This window comes from Lachancea thermotolerans (genome assembly GCF_000142805.1).
Source record: "Lachancea thermotolerans CBS 6340 chromosome H complete sequence".
Lineage (NCBI taxonomy): Eukaryota > Fungi > Ascomycota > Saccharomycetes > Saccharomycetales > Saccharomycetaceae > Lachancea > Lachancea thermotolerans.
In genome coordinates, this window is record NC_013084.1 from 734,035 (window position 1) to 750,195 (window position 16,161).

Below are 16,161 nucleotides of genomic sequence, written 5' to 3' on the forward strand. Positions count from 1 at the left end.
ATAGGAGGGATTCAAAAATATGGTCTCTAGCGGGATCGAACCGCTGATCCCCGCGTTATTAGCACGGTGCCTTAACCAACTGGGCCAAGAGACCTATTTGATGATAATGTTTGAACTTGTCTTCAATATGTACTTAAATCTTTATTAGGTGATTTCATTGCAAAGGCTTCATGCATGTATAAGGCGGTTAAGGAGTGGTAGTATTGGAGAGTCACGAAGAGTACAAGAGCTGCTTAAGACTTCAGCCCAAATACAGAGCCACACGTCTCCCAGAGCAGGTTGTGGTCTAGCGTAAAGAAAGAAAGTGGCTTTGATCACACTAGGTCTAAATAGCGACGTTCTGCCCATTTCAGAGAACAGTATGACAATAGGCTAACAGCTTGGGACGGGAACAATAATGTCGAGCTCGACCGTCCAGTTTGATTGGATCATCAAAATCGAGCTCACATAAGTCGCGGCTGTTGCAGAAGTTTACATCGGTCAAGGCCCTGTTAGAGACACAGATATGCCAAGACATATATCAGCACTCGCAAGCAACAAAACAATACAGATAGTTTCGGGGTTAGACAGCCTCTGAGTTCCATATGCAGCTGGGCTGCATATCGTTACACGTCCTGCAACAAGCTCTGAGCTACAAGTACAAGTACACTTTATGTGATAGGATTGCTGTCACACTTCGGTGTTCTTGAACCTCTTAGTCATGTGATGAAATTGTCGAGAAAGCAGTATATGAATTATTCAAGAGTGCTTCCATTTCAAGCAATAAAAAGCCCTTAAAGAGTGCCTTAGCTTGACAATGCCATACCCAGAAGTTGCCGCCTTTGACTTGGATTACACAGTGTGGCCCTGTTTCTGCGATACCCACCTGAACCCGCCCTTCAAGCCTGTTACGGGCAAGAACGGTGAGGTCCATACGTTGATTGACTCCTACGGATACGAGGTTGCGTTTTATAAAGATGTACCTCGGATCTTGGCCGACCTGAAGTCACACGGGGTCAAGATCGTGTCTGCTTCGAGGACCTGGGCCCCTGATATTGCTCGTGATCTATTGCGAGGCTTTAAAGTCGAATACGAAGGCGAAATTGTACCGCTGATCACTTTGTTTGACTCGCTTCAGTGGGGAGAGAGAAGCAAGGTCAACCACATTAGCCTTGGCATCAAAGACATATTCGGAAAGAAAGCTGACATTAAAGACTACAAGTGTTGTCTGTTTGATGACGAAAGCAGGAACAGAGACGTTGAGAGATACGGCGTTAAATACGTATACGTAAGGGATCCCGAAAAAGGCACAACTTGGGATCTCTACCAAAGATATCTAAGCGGTAATTAATCAGAAGCATTGTTTTTGTGACCTATGCCACTCTCAATATGGCTAATTGCTGACACCATGGCGGGAATCTAACCTGCCAAGACTTCATCACATGCATTACGCCTATGGATATACTGGCTGTTGCCATTTGGTTTCAACTATAAGAGCCTTGTTGGCGCAATCGGTAGCGCGTATGACTCTTAATCATAAGGTTAGGGGTTCGAGCCCCCTACAGGGCTTATTTTTTGCACCACAGGCACTAGGCTTCACTCTTTATAAAACGTTGCTTGCTCTTAGACTATTACACACTGAGTGCGTTATAACTTTAAGTTGAGGCGGTGCTCTCCCGGGATTGGATGTTCAATGGAAACACTATGTGAGACCTCTGCAAGTTCTTTTTTTGTACATATTTTCTTTTACAAATTGAGGCCCATAGCGGTTTTTGGCCTAAAAGTTAGCAATTTTTGTGCCTTATCCATTTCTTGATTCTTGGTATTTTCTGAACGCCGTTATTTGATCTGTGACGTCCGGTCATGTGCCATGAGCATACCGTGCTAACCGGCATCAAACACTGGATAGAGATAAAATAAAAAAGCGCCCATTAAGAATTTGCCAGTTAATTCGCAGAAAGAACTGAAAGAAAAGCCTTGTTGCAAAATTCAAGAATGTATCGTATGTGGAAATGGAATGGACAGTTAAGCTGAACTACAGGGGGGGGGTGAACCTAAGGAGCTCCGGCAAATCTCGCGTAGTGTTTATGTCGATCAAAAAAGTGTGTTGGTCAACTTCTATTTGTTGGGCGTGTGGTCTAGTGGTATGATTCTCGCTTTGGGCGAAGTTCGGGATCACCTGAACTAATTACTCAGACATGTGAGAGGCCCTGGGTTCAATTCCCAGCTCGCCCCTTTTTTGATTCTGTCTTCAATTATATCGCTCTGAACGAGTTTACTGTTTATGTCATTAGCTCTCACATTAGATGTTGACCTGATCGTAATGATCTCTAAGACGTAACGACAACTGTCGCTCTAGTAATAAATGGAAGAATAAGGTGCCCCGAAATATGAATGAGCTTTTCCGGCACATAATAAAAACATTGAGCCAGGAGATGCTCTGAAGGTGTAAAATGAACAGGACGAGGAAGGTACGTTCGTGTCTCTGTATTTTATTTACAAAGAAAAGGTATCTGTACTTTACATAGCTGATGATGATGAGTGCCTGGCTTCGAGTGCAGTTTTAGTGCAGCTAGCAAGGAGCGGCGCGATTTGTCAGTAGTACTGTTTTGACCCTTCTAATGAGCTAACAGGTGTTTAATTAGCTTAAATACAGAACTGTAATTTCGCGCAGATACCGCCCCTGTTAAAAGTCTTGTCGCAGAGCAGATTCCGTTCAGGGCAAGCTGACTCTCAACCACCTCCGTCCCCGGGGAGTCCCAGAAAAGTTTAATGTAAAATGTTTTTAAAGTTATATATTATTGTACAGATACAAGCTCGTATGCTCTATCATGAACGGCGTTAAGTTGCAGTGAGGAATAGGGTGGCTGATCTATCAGCTTAGTCGACCTCCTCGACGGTTGGTCCTTCAGCCTCAGGAGCTGGGGCGGAACCACCTGGGAAACCGCCTGGGGCAGCGCCACCTGGAGCGGCACCACCTTGCTGGTATAGCTTGCTCATGATTGGGTTAGAAACCTCTTGCAACTCCTTCAACTGGTCGTTGTACTCCTCAGTGGTGGCGGTAGTGTTGCTGTCCAACCAAGAGACAACCTCGTCACACTTCTTGGTCAAAGTCTCCTTGTCGGCGGCTTCTAGCTTGTCGCCAGCCTCAGAGATGGTGTTCTTCAAAGAGAAGGCCATAGACTCCAATTGGTTCTTGGCGCCAATTCTAGCAGCCTCCTTCTCATCCTCCTCCTTGAACTTCTCAGCCTCGGAGACCATTCTCTCGATGTCCTCCTTGGACAATCTACCCTTGTCGTTGGTGATGGTAATCTTCTCAGACTTACCAGTGCCCTTCTCGACGGCAGAAACGTTCAAGATACCGTTGGCGTCAACGTCGAAGGTAACCTCGATTTGTGGAACACCTCTTGGGGCTGGTGGGATACCGCTCAAGTCGAACTTACCCAACAAGTTGTTGTCCTTTGTTCTGGCTCTCTCACCCTCGAAAACTTGAATCAACACACCTGGCTGGTTGTCAGCGTAAGTGGAGAAGATCTCGGACTTCTTGGTTGGGATAGTAGAGTTTCTTGGAATCAACTTGGTCATGACACCACCAGCGGTCTCAATACCCAAGGACAATGGAGCGACATCCAACAACAACAAGTCCTGGGTCTTGGAGGACTGGTCACCAGTCAAGATGGCGGCTTGGACGGCGGCACCGTAAGCGACAGCCTCGTCTGGGTTGATGGATCTGTTTGGCTCCTTGCCGTTGAAGTAGTCGGAGACCAACTTCTGGACCTTTGGAATTCTGGTGGAACCACCGACCAAGACAATCTCGTGGACCTGAGACTTGTCCAACTTGGCGTCTCTCAAGACCTTCTCGACTGGGTCGATAGTAGATCTGAACAAGTCAGCACACAGTTCCTCGAATCTGGCCCTGGTGATGGAAGTGTACAAGTCGATACCCTCGAACAGAGAGTCGATTTCGATGGAGGTCTGAGCGGAAGAAGACAAGGTTCTCTTAGCTCTCTCACAAGCAGTTCTCAATCTTCTTAAAGCTCTCTGGTTGGAAGTCAAGTCCTTCTTGTTCTTTCTCTTGAATTCTTGGACAAAGTGGTTGACCAATCTGTTGTCGAAGTCCTCACCACCCAAGTGAGTGTCACCAGCGGTGGCCTTGACCTCGAAGATACCGTCCTCGATGGACAACAAGGAGACATCGAAGGTACCACCACCCAAGTCGAAGATCAAAACGTTCTTCTCACCCTCGGACTTCTTGTCCAAACCGTAAGCAATGGCAGCAGCGGTAGGCTCGTTAATGATACGCAGAACGTTCAAACCAGCAATGGTACCGGCGTCCTTGGTGGCCTGTCTCTGGGAGTCGTTGAAGTAGGCTGGGACAGTGACGACAGCGTCGTTAACCTTGCAGCCCAAGTAGTTCTCGGAAGTCTCCTTCATCTTGGTCAAGATCATAGAGGAGATTTCTTCTGGGGTGAAGACCTTGGTCTCGCCCTTGAACTCGACCTGGATCTGAGGCTTGCCGCCGACGTCGACAACCTTGAATGGGAAGTGCTTGACGTCACCCTGGACCTCAGCGTCAGTGAAGTTTCTACCGATCAAACGCTTGGCGTCGAAAACGGTGTTGGCTGGGTTCATGGCAGCCTGGTTCTTGGCGGCATCACCAATCAATCTCTCGGTGTCAGTGAAAGCAACGAAAGATGGAGTGGTTCTGTTACCTTGGTCGTTAGCCAAGATTTCCACACGGTCGTTCGAGAAGTGAGCGACACAGGAGTAGGTAGTACCCAAATCAATACCGACAGCTTTAGACATGATGTTTCTTAGTCTCTTTTGTGAATAAGTCAGTTATTGAATAGTTTATTAGCAATGCAATAACCAATAATCAATTACTTGACAGTGATTAATGAATAATAGAAGAGAGTAGAACGATAGCTTCCATCTTAGTTTGCAATTTTCTGCTCTTTATATAGACCCTCGAGTCAGATCTCAAAGATTCTTCCCTATGTTCTGGAAAGTTCCATGTACTACCATACACACTATCACAAAATCTATGGAAAAATGATGAAAAAAGTAGAACGCAATCTCGTATAGAATGCTTTGGAAGATTCGAGAGTTTATGGCACATGACTACTTTGCTTTGGGCAATAGCACCTGTTTGAGCCGCTGGCACAAAGCTTGGACCCAAATGCGATGTTACATGGGTAGTACGCTTTTGAGGGACCTTCACAGATGCTCGAGCGGAGCTGCTGGGGTTTAGGTTTATCGTTATGTACACAACGCACGCTCTGGTGCGACGATGTTAGATATGGCGGTTTCGAGGCCCGTGGCTTAGTCCTACAGAACTCGCCGCTGGCAGGTTTACTAACTTCAGCCCTTGAAGTAAACTTGCCGACCGTAAATATCTTTCTCTTTCTACATCACGTCCCAGCAACGTATTCTTGACGTGTTATTGACGTGGGGCCGTAACAAGATACACGTTTCTTGACTAACATGATGAGAACAGCTACGTGTAAGGGTACCTTCGTAAGGCGCTTTACGCAACGAACTAATTTCGGTCTTATGTACCGTATTCCTACACGACAGCCTATAGAAGGGTCATATGCTTTACAGCACAAAGTTTACATACTCTTTGGGGGAGCAGTACCGGACAGGTTGTACTTTCGTAGCTCCCGGATGTTGTTTTTAAAGAGCACGTAACCGTTTTTCAAGGCCGCTGGCACTTGTGGGTGGCTGACCAAGCCGTCTAAACGCACCTCCCACTTCTTGACACCACTCTTCATGTATGGGGAGGTCTCGTACCTTATCTTGATGAACAAGCAGTAGACAATGGCTGTGATCCATGACTTGGGGTACCATAATAGCGCGCGCATCAAGACTAAGGCCAGACACACCAGCTCGCTAAAGCTGGACCACACCATGGAGCGATCGCTGTTCTCGCGCACAAACTTGTCAATGGCCATCACAAGCCGCGATTTTGCGCCAATTTCGAACACCTGAGGTAGTATCACTGACTTGAGGTAGGTTAGGAAATGGAAGAATGAGAACACGACATATGGGAACATCGTCAAGCTGAGGCGAGGGGTCAGCAGCCACATGAAGGCTAGAGCGACATAGAGCGCGTTGTCATCACGCAAAATCAGCTGCAACACAGGGGGCCTAGGGCCCGCGCTGCTGGCGCCGGCAGCAGGTGTGCCACGCTTGAAGTGTTGCTGGTAGATGATGATGCCAAACGACTCAATGACACCGAGATACAACACGCGATAAAAGGTGTTGTGCGCACCGGAAGAACCTCCTCTGAACGTAACGAGGTATAAAAATGCAGAGGCAAGAGCCACGAGATGGCCCGCAAACCAAGCGAATTGCGAGGTTTTTAAGAGCTCTAGAAACCTAGACACTTGGAAGTGACGAGGAACACCTTGGGAAGGGGGCATCGGAGTTTGTGTTGAATAGAGATTGCTAAGCCTGAGTCTTGATTGTTGTATAGAAAGTTTGCCTTTTTTTTTTGTAGGGATCCATTTTATCCCGGTAACATTTCATCATACGTGACGAAGAGGCTGTGATGGTCAGCGGATTAGTTCTTTTGCTTCTTGGAAGCAGTGTCCTTCTCTGGTTTGGACTTCCTCTTTTTGACCATTGAAGTGAGGTCATTTACAGCGGCAGGTGCGCTTTTGGAATCCGAAGGCAAGCCGAGGGCCTCCTTTATTTGTGCCATGCTTTGGTGCTTTATGGCATTTAGGGACGCTTCAGTTGTCTTCAGCTCTTTGAGCTTGAGCTTGAGCTCCTCTAATAATCCGTCGTCACCCCCTTCGGCGCCTTTCTCTTTGATACGCTTTTCTAGCAACTCAACCGCCTTGCTCAAGTTTTCTTGACAGTCTTTGGCATCGTTTGGATCAAATTCCAGAACTAAAGACAGTTTGTAGTAAGACTCAATGATGAGTCTATGGGTCGCGTCAACCGTACCATAGACAGCCTGGCGTAGCTCAAGGCATTTCTCAAAGTCCTGCTTAGCCTGTGGAAAGTTTTCCGTCTCAAGCGATATCTCGCCGAGAATATCGTATGTCTCAGACAGTTTGCGCAGCGTTTCTGGCTCCTGTGGCTGTTTTTCGTAAACGGAGCGCGCCAATTCTAATATCTCCCATGCGTTCTCAAAGTCTGAAGGCTCTTCCTCTTGTCCTTCATCACCCGCCCCTTCATGCTCATTTTCGCCGGGATGTTCTCCTTCCACTTCTTCATCATCTTGCTCAGCATCATCTCCTTTTTCGATCTCATCCCCTTCAGCGAGCGTTTCGCTGAACTGATATAGCTCATGCTTCTTGCTGCTCTCCTCCTCATCGCTATCGCTCTCGCCGCCTGCAGTCTCCTCGTCTTTGCCAAAGACCTCAGATTGAGATAGCGCAAGCTGGAAGAGGGATTTACCATACAAAAATAGGTAATCGGCGCTGCTCGTGCCAGTCAGCGTGTCATGAAGTGCGTTCACCTCAGAGTATAAATTAGTGGATTTCTCATAATCTCTGGCTGCGTAAAATTTGGCAGCTTCGGCCAATAAATGCTTTATTTCTTCCCTGCCACCCATTTTAAAAATTCTTGAAAGGATCCAATCGAAGTACAGGCTCGGTTACTTAAGAAGATTAGGCAACTACAGAAGCTCAGGTTAATCAATATTAAATTCCTTTAGCGCGTTTTCGCGTTATTCATTGTTAGCGTATATAGTGATGAAAGGTGTTTATTGAGGGAGTAGTAAAAATTTGACTATTTGATGTCAAATTCTTGATTTAATACGTTAGCTTGCTAGATCCAAAGATAAACAAAGTAAAGATGCAAGCAGGAGAACCGATTGAGGAATTGAAGTCGGCTGCTTCAACGGAAAACGAATTTGGATCAGTGTCCGCTGATGTCAAAGAAGAAAATATGCCGGATGCCATCGAGCCAGCTTCCTCAGTGAATGGGCATGGCTCAGACGTGGCCTCCGAGGGGGAGGTACAACAGAAGGGACAGGTGCTACCAAAGCAACCAGAGCTTAGAGTGCTACATCACAAAATTAGTGGCTACGTGGGGTTCGCGAATCTACCCAAACAATGGCACAGGAAGTCAATCAGGCGCGGGTTCAGTCTGAATCTGTTGTGTGTAGGGCAGGGTGGTCTCGGAAAATCCACCTTGATCAACACACTTTTTAACAAACAGCTGTATGACTTGGAAGGGAAGCCTACTGAAGATCTGGCAGCACTGAAGCTGGAGGATTCAGAGAACCTTTCAGAATCGCTAGAGAGACCGCAGGGTGAAGAGCAACCTTCTGTGAAGATTGAGACGATATCTACGGATATTGAAGAGAATGGCGTCAAGCTGGCTCTTACCGTCGTTGATGCGCCTGGCTTTGGCGATGCCATCGACAATACAGACTCCTGGGTTCCTATAGTGCGGGAAATAGACTCGCGGTTTGACCAATACCTCGACGCCGAGAACCGCATCGACAGGGATGTGATCCAGGACCATAGGATTCATGCCTGCTTATACTTCATAGAGCCCACTGGACACTGCCTAGCGCCGCTGGACCTGGAGTTCTGCAAAGCGGTGCATCAAAAGTGTAACCTGATTCCGGTAATTGCAAAGTCCGATATCTTGACAGACGAGGAGATTGAACAATTCAAGCACACTATCAAGACCCAGCTGGACAACGCTGGTGTTGAGTTGTTCGAGCCCCCTCAATATTCCTTAGATGACAAAGACACTGTTGCCCGCTGCGCCGCGCTCTGCACGAGAATGCCATTCGCCGTAGTAGGATCAACCTCAGAAGTCTCAACCCCCGATGGAAGAAGAGTGAGAGGACGTAGCTATCCTTGGGGTGTCATTGAGGTCGACAACGAGTCTCATTCTGACTTCGTGCACCTTCGCGATTTGCTAATCAGACTATACTTGATGGAGCTGCGCGAAAAGACCGAGAACGTGCTGTTCGAGAGATACAGATCTGAAAAACTGATGTCCTTGGGTATAAAGCAAGACAATTCCGTGTTCAAGGAATATGACCCAGAACTCAAGCAAAAGGAAGAGAAGCAGCTCCACGAAGCCAAGTTGGCGAAACTTGAGGCGGAGATGAAAGCAGTCTTCCAGCAGAAGGTGAACGAAAAGGAGAAGAAATTACAAAAGTCGGAAGCAGAACTGTTTGCGAGACACAAAGAAATGAAAGACAAGCTACTCAAGCAATTGAAGGCTCTGGAAGACAAAAAACACCAATTGGAAATGTCCTATGCTAACCAGTCCGCGAACTCCCCAGCACAAACCAAGAAGAAGGGTTTCTTGCGCTAAAATTCCTAGTCATTTTTAAGTAGATCAAATTCAATTCAATTGATGAAGGGCACCTTGTCACAGCATCTTTTTAGCACGTGATGATATGTCATACGTACCATTGGTGCTGAAACTGTCTATAAGTGTTTTAATGTTTTGGGCGCGCATTTCGATATTCAAGCAATGCAGTTGCTATATAATTTCATTTCTTGAATTCCGAGTCCCCATATCAACAAAAAATACGTCACCTAAAATACGTAAAGGAAAGATGACCCTAAAGCCCTAGGAGTTATCAGTTTACGCACAAAACAAAGATGTGAAAGAGAGCATGTAACTATTGAGAGGCTGAGAAACTAATCTCTGTTTTTGTCCGCCGGCCATAACTATGAAGCGGTTCTATCGCGAACAACAAGAATGCCTTTGAACAGTTTTTCCCTTCCACCATTCATTCTTCTCTTGGATGCTCCTCACCTACTTTCTTACAGTCTGCGGCGTAATGAGCTAAAATCCGCAAATCCTGTAGAATAGAATTGTCGTATGTTATTATGAGCTTCTGGATTATGATGAAGTTGGCGGTTAATAGCCTCTATACAGTCGCGATTATTCTTCTATCCGAGGATCCTTCTTCCTTTCTTCTACTTAATCTCATACTGAGCCTTGGATGCAGTAGTACTTATAGTTATAGATCCGGAGACCTAGAGCAAGCCTCATTATCTCTGATGTTGTTCCTTCGTTGTCTCAGAATACCCTTGTTCCATTATTGTTTTATGACAAGAACTGATTTCAATCATCAATAAGTCCTACAGTTTAGCTCACCTCTTCAACAAATTGCGGATTTAGCTCAGATGGGAGAGCGCCAGACTGAAGATAACTTCGGTCAATTGAAATCTGGAGGTCCTGTGTTCGATCCACAGAATTCGCATTTTTTCATTGCAGCAAAATCTGCTCAGAATTCTTTTTAAAAAAGAACTCATAAGTCGTCAGTATTATATATTAATTAACCGGGAAGCATATAGCAGGGAGCCTACTCTGTAGTGGTGCTATCGGATAGTTCGCGGGTCGGAAATCTTTTACTTTAAACCATGCACAGCACTTAAAAGGTCATAAACGGAGCTTTTGCTCAGCATTTCAACAAATCAATAGGGCGTGTGGTCTAGAGGTATGATTTCCGCTTAGGGTGCGGGAGGTCCCGGGTTCGAGTCCCGGCTCGCCCCCTTGGATTTACTTTTTGTCTTTCTTGAAGACCTTTTAATAACCCAAACGTTGTCTATCCTGATTTTTAGTATTTAGCCTGGACGCTGGTTTTCTATACTAGAAAGCGCCATCCGTTGCATTTGGAAAGAAGTTTCGCAAAATCATTGTCTAATGATAATAGCGTTGAAGGTGCGATTATGGACAGCGAACAACCGTTAAGTACATCATCGTAGACGAAAATATTAACGCGTCAGCGAATTTTCAGCGATAATGTTGAACTCGAAAATATTTAAAATAGAATGTATTAAACTCAAGAAGAAGGTGGAGATAGACTCGCTAAAGAACCTTAGACCAGCCGGGCGACTGTCAGCTTCTATTTACCATAAACTGAAGCCTCGAGGTTTCTTTTCTGAGGCGTCTTTTTTAACTTTGCACAATGGTAACAAGCAAGGCAGACTTGACTGCTGAGCAGAGAGGTCAGCTCTATGGTTATTTTTGCGAACTTAGAGACTTCTTTCAGGTGACAGGGACAAAGCACGATAGGTCGAACTCCGCGAGGGCACAGAAGGCAAGATCGAAACTCTTAAAGCTCTATCCCTCTCAGTTCTTTGAACTCAGCACTGATGTTCACGACGAGCTTCAACGACGCATAGATGAAAACCAGGCCCAACCAGACCACCTCCTCCCCAAAGACACTTTCCATGTCAAGAGGAATCAGGCCCGCCAAAAGTTGGCCAACCTTTCGCAGTCGCGATTTAACGATCTCGTTGACGACATTCTTTATGAGATCAAAAGAAGAAACTACCACGAGAAGCCAGAACATAAAGGAACTGACATTTCTGAAAAGTATAGTGGTGGAACCCCTACATCCTCTTCTCATTTTGAGGGCGTTTTCTCCGGGGACGAGGCGGGAAATCACACAAAGGACACTGGTGAGACTAGCGACGCCAGTCAGGCTGATATACACAACCAGAAAAATGGTTACACTATCGCTCCCGAGATGGTCCTTAGCGACACTAACGAAAGCCCATCGAAAATTACGCCAAATGCTTCTGTTCAAGCCTCCCAGGTTATACCAAAGAAGGCTTCTATTGAATGGAGCTCCGATGAGGAGGATGAAGATGATTCCCACAAACCTAAACAGGTTTCTGATAAAGAGCAAGACTCTCCAGTGAGCAACTCTCAGACCGGCGAGACAACAATACAGAGCCCGCTTTTTTCCTCGAAAGATGCTGATAGATTGCATTTTTCTGAGAATGAAAACGGTTTTAATAAACATGCCAGCCCCTCTAGGGAAGAAAACTACACCTTTAGCGAAGAATTTTCTTCCCAAAGTCCTCTATTCTCGTCAAGCAAGAAGACAAAGCGCTTCTCCGAGTTGGAAGATGATCTCAACCACAGCAGAAAGTCCATTAGTGGGAATGAAAACGGGCTTCTTGGACAATCTCCTCCACAAAGCCCGCTTTTCTCACTACAGCATAGAGAGACCGATGGCAATCCTGAGCTGCTATCTGCCTCAGAGCTTAAGGACGATAGAAAGGAGGTTGAAGCAGCTCACTCATGGGGCAATTATTCGGAAGGCCACGCTTCTGGAAAAGCTCTGCAAGGAGCGTTGGCTGATGATTTGCTTCCTGTTTCAAGAGGTTTACCAGAAGACCGCAGAGCAGCGCCCAACACTTCCTCAACGAATGATGACAACGTAGGTAACACCTCAAGAACAAGCCACCCCGGTAGAACTTCTAACGAATCTGGCACTTCAATCAATGCCTACACTGGCAACAGGGGTTCTATAAAAAGGGCTTCACTGGAACACGAGAACAGCAAGCGTGAGATAGAGGTGTTGATGGCTGAAGGGACAAAGATGGACATGAGAATCACAGAACTCGAAAACTCCAACTCCATTTTGTCCTCCGCTAAGAACGAGCTGGACCGTAGAATCCAAGATCATCAATCTGAAATTCTGGAACTGAAGTCTCGGCTTGAGAAATCCAGCAAAGAAGCTGAGGATGCTAAAGCCGAAGTCCTGCGCTTGACGGAACAGGAAGTTAAAGAGGGCGATTCTCTAGGGAAGTCAATTGATCAAAGCCACCAAGAAGAGTTTGCTCGCTTAACAAAACAAGTCAACTCCTTATCGATTGAGAATGAGGAGCTGAAACAAAAGAACGCAGAGCTCGAATTCAAAATGAAGTTATTGAATTCATCAAATCGTAAAGATGAAAAATCTATTTCGCCTTCAACAAGGCAGAAGGCTGTAGGCTCGGATCGCCTCAAGGAGAAGGAACTTTTGTCAGATCCGGAAGCGCTTAAAAGGTATTCATCTGAAGACGGGCTTCTTCCATTGGATTTGATCCTTTCCTTTAACAAACAAATTGAAACCATCTTCTACCACCTCCACGACAAGCAGCACCTACCAGCATTTGGGGATCAGCTTTTTGAGGACATATCTCGCATATCAGAGCTGATTCACAAGACAATAAAGCTAGTGGATGTTTCGGATCACCAAGATCAAGTAATTTTGCTGAAGGCTTCACTTTCTCATGCAATCACATCGGTACGGTATTTTGCAAGTTATCACGACATCTTGCCTCCTATTACGGTCGAGAGTGCCATTTCTGATATTAGCTTTGCGGTCTGTGGACTTCTCGACGTTGTCAAGATTATTGACGCTCCACAGGCAGTAATTAGCAAACAACACTTATCGGAACCTAGCCCACAAACCCCAATCATGAAAAACATGAAGTCGTCATCTAGTCTTGCTGGCGAGGAGGCTAACTCAGGGCTCAAAGATCCCCGTGGCATCAACAAGCACGCTATTGAGGAATCCAACAATAGTATGTCTCCAGTGAAGCCCCTCAAAATTACTCAAAAAGTTGTTCAAAACTCCCCTCCAACTAAACCAACAATTTCGGCCAGGAAGCCTTCTAGCACGCTGTTTACTTCAATGCTAAGTCCAAGCTTGAGCAACAACAGCTCACCCAGAAATTCACAATTTTCGAACCTCCGCTTTGCTTCCGGTGCCAAGTCAGAGGAGGACGTAAGGATCGATAAAGGGAGCGAGTCAAAAAGTCATTCTCAAACCGACAAGGAAGACAGTGCACGTTCACCAGAGGGCGGAATCTCAGTCAAAGAAAAAATGGACAATTCATTGCAGGAAGCCAGTAAAAACGGCAACAATTCTGGATTAAGCGCTCAAGAACGCCTATTCTTGAATGGAAAAGAGAATCATAATCTCAGCAAAGGGGAAGAATCGAGAAAAATTGAAAAGAGGGTTGATTCTATTATTCCTACTTCTGAAACCAAGAGCAGCGTTCCTGAGAAATTCAACCGTGGCCCAGATTTCTCTCTTTGCGCTGCCTCTGGAGGTGACACCACGGATGATCAATACAATCACAAAAGCGATGCCAGTAATACAACTAGTGATGAGGACCTAACTTATCAGGCTTTGAAGCAATCTATGAAAAAAAACCACGAAATTGCCGGGGAGAAGAAGATAGAGAGCTCCATGCCAAGCAAAAAGCCAGAAGGAAAAATAAATGTTCCCAAGTTGCGTTCATCGCTAGACAGTTCACCCAAACGTGGCGGTGGCGATAGCGACGGTGTATCGGCTCTAAAGACGATACAGGGTGCGGTGCACGCAAAAGAGTCGCCTGCTGAACCCCCAAGGATTATAAAGCAGGTCATTACCACTCAAATGGAAGGGCCCCCGGATGAAACTGATGCTGACATCGAAACCTCGCCATTCCGCTTCGATGATGCAATGGCGCTTGAAAGGTCTGTTAACCATAAGTCGCCTACAAAAAATCTTGAACTCAGTCCTTTGAAGAACTCCGAAGTGAAAGTGAAGGATCGAGCTGTTGCAACAACTGAAAATAGGGCTTTCGACGTCGAAAATTCAGCGATTGAAATCAACGATACAAATAGCAGAGCCCCATCCGGGGCCGTAAATGGTTTCAGTAAACAGAAGGAAAATCTTTCTTTGGATGAGAATTCGAAGAAGAAACAGATCAAACCGTTTTTGGAGGGTGTTAAGAAAGGTACAGACGCCAACGCACAAAAAACTTCCCCCAACCCAAGTACGACCCAAAGTTCCTCAACTTCCCAACCAATCATCAAAGTTAGCAACTTCGGAAGTGAAGGGTCGCCAGCGGCGAGAACGGTTGTAAAAGAGGAAGAAATTGAAGATGTAAGAAATGTTCCTGCTATTAACAGGGCTAAGAGCACCTCCTCGAACAATCAAAAATCTTCTGCCAGGCTTTCGAACACAAGTCTTGCTGAGAAAGAGTATGAGGACGAGGGCGACTTTGACATAGATGCCTTTGACATCGAAAATCCAGATAATACATTGTCTGAGCTGCTTTTGTATCTCGAGCATCAAACCATTGAGGTCATCAGCACGATCCAGTCCCTCTTAACATCGATAAAGCAACCACAAGCGTCTACTGGCGAGCTTCGAAAGGGTTCTGGTGCTATAACTCGAGTTATTGCTCAAATGATTGAAGCTACTTCCGTCTCAATGGCACAGTCACGAAACGCCCCTCTTAAGGAACATGGAAACTGGGTTGTCCAAAGCTTGGAAGATTGTCAAAGAAGGATGACCACTCTCTGTCGTCTGAAAAGAGATGGAACCGTTGAAGTCAACGAGGGTGATAGCGATTACGCTGACAAACACTTCAAGCAACGTTTAGCTGGTATTGCATTTGATGTTGCCAAGTGCACTAAGGAACTTGTAAAAACTGTAGAAGAAGCAAGCCTCAAGGAAGAAATCGAGTTCCTAAACTCTAAAATTTCTTCTTGAGTAGGCCACTGTAAATCACGATAGAATAAACAATGTAATATATAGAACCGCACAGGATAAGTTTGAGGTTGACCTTCATATTTACAGTCGTTTACTTTATACGTAATCACAGGATGTGACCTGCGCTTATATATTTACAAGATGATGCTTGTATGCACTGCTTTCGCCTATGCCATGGTTTTGGCGATTTGTACCAAAGATGCTTCCTTCTTTGGATCTAAGAGCTCTTTTTCAATAAATTGAGAAGTCTTTTGAGGGCCGTTCGTGACTAGTATACCGCCGACCAGGGCGCTGAGAACGCCAGAGTAAACAGTGGTTTCCCCGTTGAAGCTCTCATTCTTTAGAGGGTCCCTCTTTTTCCAAAATATCAACGAATCTAGATGCCTGCTCCTAATAACTTGCGCCGTAGTTTTCTTAGCAATGAGCAGCTTAGAAAGCTGGGTGCCCAAGTTGGTGAAGTTCAGTCCATTTATGCTTTTTTGATTTTTGCCCTCGGCCACCGGGGATAAGGGTTTTGCGCTCCTCAAAGAGTGCACAGACGTATGGTACTTGAGGAACTGCATCCCGAGAGCCGCTAATTTTTCGTTGTAAGGCTTTGACCCGTGTGCGAATGACTTGTGAGTAAGACACTGCAATATGATGTCGTCCGAAAGTGAGATATTGTGCTTCGCCAAATTGAGCTGCTTGCGCACATTCTCTTGGTAGTTTTCAGGCTTGACCTCATTGTACATCAGACCATTTTGAAGCCTCAGGTACTCGCTAGGGTCTCTTTTCAGTCCTCGGACTCGGCTGCCACTGTGCAGGTATGTAATATTTCTCGCGCCAAAGTTAGCTTTAATAATGCCAGTGAGTACCCCAGTTTGCCGTTTGGTCACTTGCAGCATTTGTATACCGGAACACAATGCAGATTGGTCCTTTTA

General features: G+C 45.8%; 7 protein-coding genes and 5 non-coding genes across 12 annotated transcripts, besides 1 other annotated feature; 7 read left to right on the forward strand and 5 right to left on the reverse strand.

The window, feature by feature from the left end:
* Positions 1–20: 20 nt before the first annotated feature.
* Positions 21–94, reverse strand: KLTH0H08360r. The gene has a single exon. It is a non-coding gene; the product is annotated as a tRNA-Ile (tRNA).
* A 702-nt stretch (positions 95–796) lies between these two features.
* KLTH0H08382g (Mg-dependent acid phosphatase) lies at positions 797–1,330 on the forward strand (the record flags this gene model as incomplete). The annotated part of the gene is made up of 1 exon (XM_002556197.1): positions 797–1,330. One exon carries the CDS (start codon positions 797–799, stop codon positions 1,328–1,330), a length of 534 nt encoding a protein of 177 aa, XP_002556243.1.
* Positions 1,331–1,475: 145 nt separating this feature from the next.
* KLTH0H08404r lies at positions 1,476–1,548 on the forward strand. Its single transcript has one exon. It is a non-coding gene; the product is annotated as a tRNA-Lys (tRNA).
* Positions 1,549–2,106: 558 nt separating this feature from the next.
* KLTH0H08426r lies at positions 2,107–2,214 on the forward strand. The gene is made up of 2 exons: positions 2,107–2,142; positions 2,179–2,214. It is a non-coding gene; the product is annotated as a tRNA-Pro (tRNA).
* A 645-nt stretch (positions 2,215–2,859) lies between these two features.
* Positions 2,860–4,785, reverse strand: KLTH0H08448g (KLTH0H08448p; the record flags this gene model as incomplete). Its single annotated transcript, XM_002556198.1, has 1 exon — positions 2,860–4,785. One exon carries the CDS (start codon positions 4,783–4,785, stop codon positions 2,860–2,862), a length of 1,926 nt encoding a protein of 641 aa, XP_002556244.1.
* An 806-nt stretch (positions 4,786–5,591) lies between these two features.
* POM33 (nucleoporin POM33) lies at positions 5,592–6,404 on the reverse strand (the record flags this gene model as incomplete). Its single annotated transcript, XM_002556199.1, has 1 exon — positions 5,592–6,404. One exon carries the CDS (start codon positions 6,402–6,404, stop codon positions 5,592–5,594), a length of 813 nt encoding a protein of 270 aa, XP_002556245.1.
* Positions 6,405–6,544: 140 nt separating this feature from the next.
* On the reverse strand, positions 6,545–7,546 carry KLTH0H08492g (SHNi-TPR domain-containing protein; the record flags this gene model as incomplete). Its single annotated transcript, XM_002556200.1, has 1 exon — positions 6,545–7,546. One exon carries the CDS (start codon positions 7,544–7,546, stop codon positions 6,545–6,547), a length of 1,002 nt encoding a protein of 333 aa, XP_002556246.1.
* A 242-nt stretch (positions 7,547–7,788) lies between these two features.
* Positions 7,789–9,273, forward strand: CDC3 (septin CDC3; the record flags this gene model as incomplete). Its single annotated transcript, XM_002556201.1, has 1 exon — positions 7,789–9,273. The coding sequence occupies one exon, from the start codon at positions 7,789–7,791 to the stop codon at positions 9,271–9,273; it is 1,485 nt and encodes a 494-aa protein (XP_002556247.1).
* Positions 9,274–9,783: 510 nt separating this feature from the next.
* Positions 9,784–10,025: a long terminal repeat.
* Positions 10,026–10,082: 57 nt separating this feature from the next.
* On the forward strand, positions 10,083–10,174 carry KLTH0H08558r. Its single transcript is given in 2 exon segments — positions 10,083–10,119; positions 10,139–10,174. It is a non-coding gene; the product is annotated as a tRNA-Phe (tRNA).
* A 220-nt stretch (positions 10,175–10,394) lies between these two features.
* Positions 10,395–10,466, forward strand: KLTH0H08580r. The gene has a single exon. It is a non-coding gene; the product is annotated as a tRNA-Pro (tRNA).
* Positions 10,467–10,882: 416 nt separating this feature from the next.
* Positions 10,883–15,241, forward strand: KLTH0H08602g (KLTH0H08602p; the record flags this gene model as incomplete). The annotated part of the gene is made up of 1 exon (XM_002556202.1): positions 10,883–15,241. One exon carries the CDS (start codon positions 10,883–10,885, stop codon positions 15,239–15,241), a length of 4,359 nt encoding a protein of 1,452 aa, XP_002556248.1.
* A 167-nt stretch (positions 15,242–15,408) lies between these two features.
* MRPL15 (mitochondrial 54S ribosomal protein mL57) lies at positions 15,409–16,125 on the reverse strand (the record flags this gene model as incomplete). The annotated part of the gene is made up of 1 exon (XM_002556203.1): positions 15,409–16,125. The coding sequence occupies one exon, from the start codon at positions 16,123–16,125 to the stop codon at positions 15,409–15,411; it is 717 nt and encodes a 238-aa protein (XP_002556249.1).
* Positions 16,126–16,161: the final 36 nt, after the last annotated feature.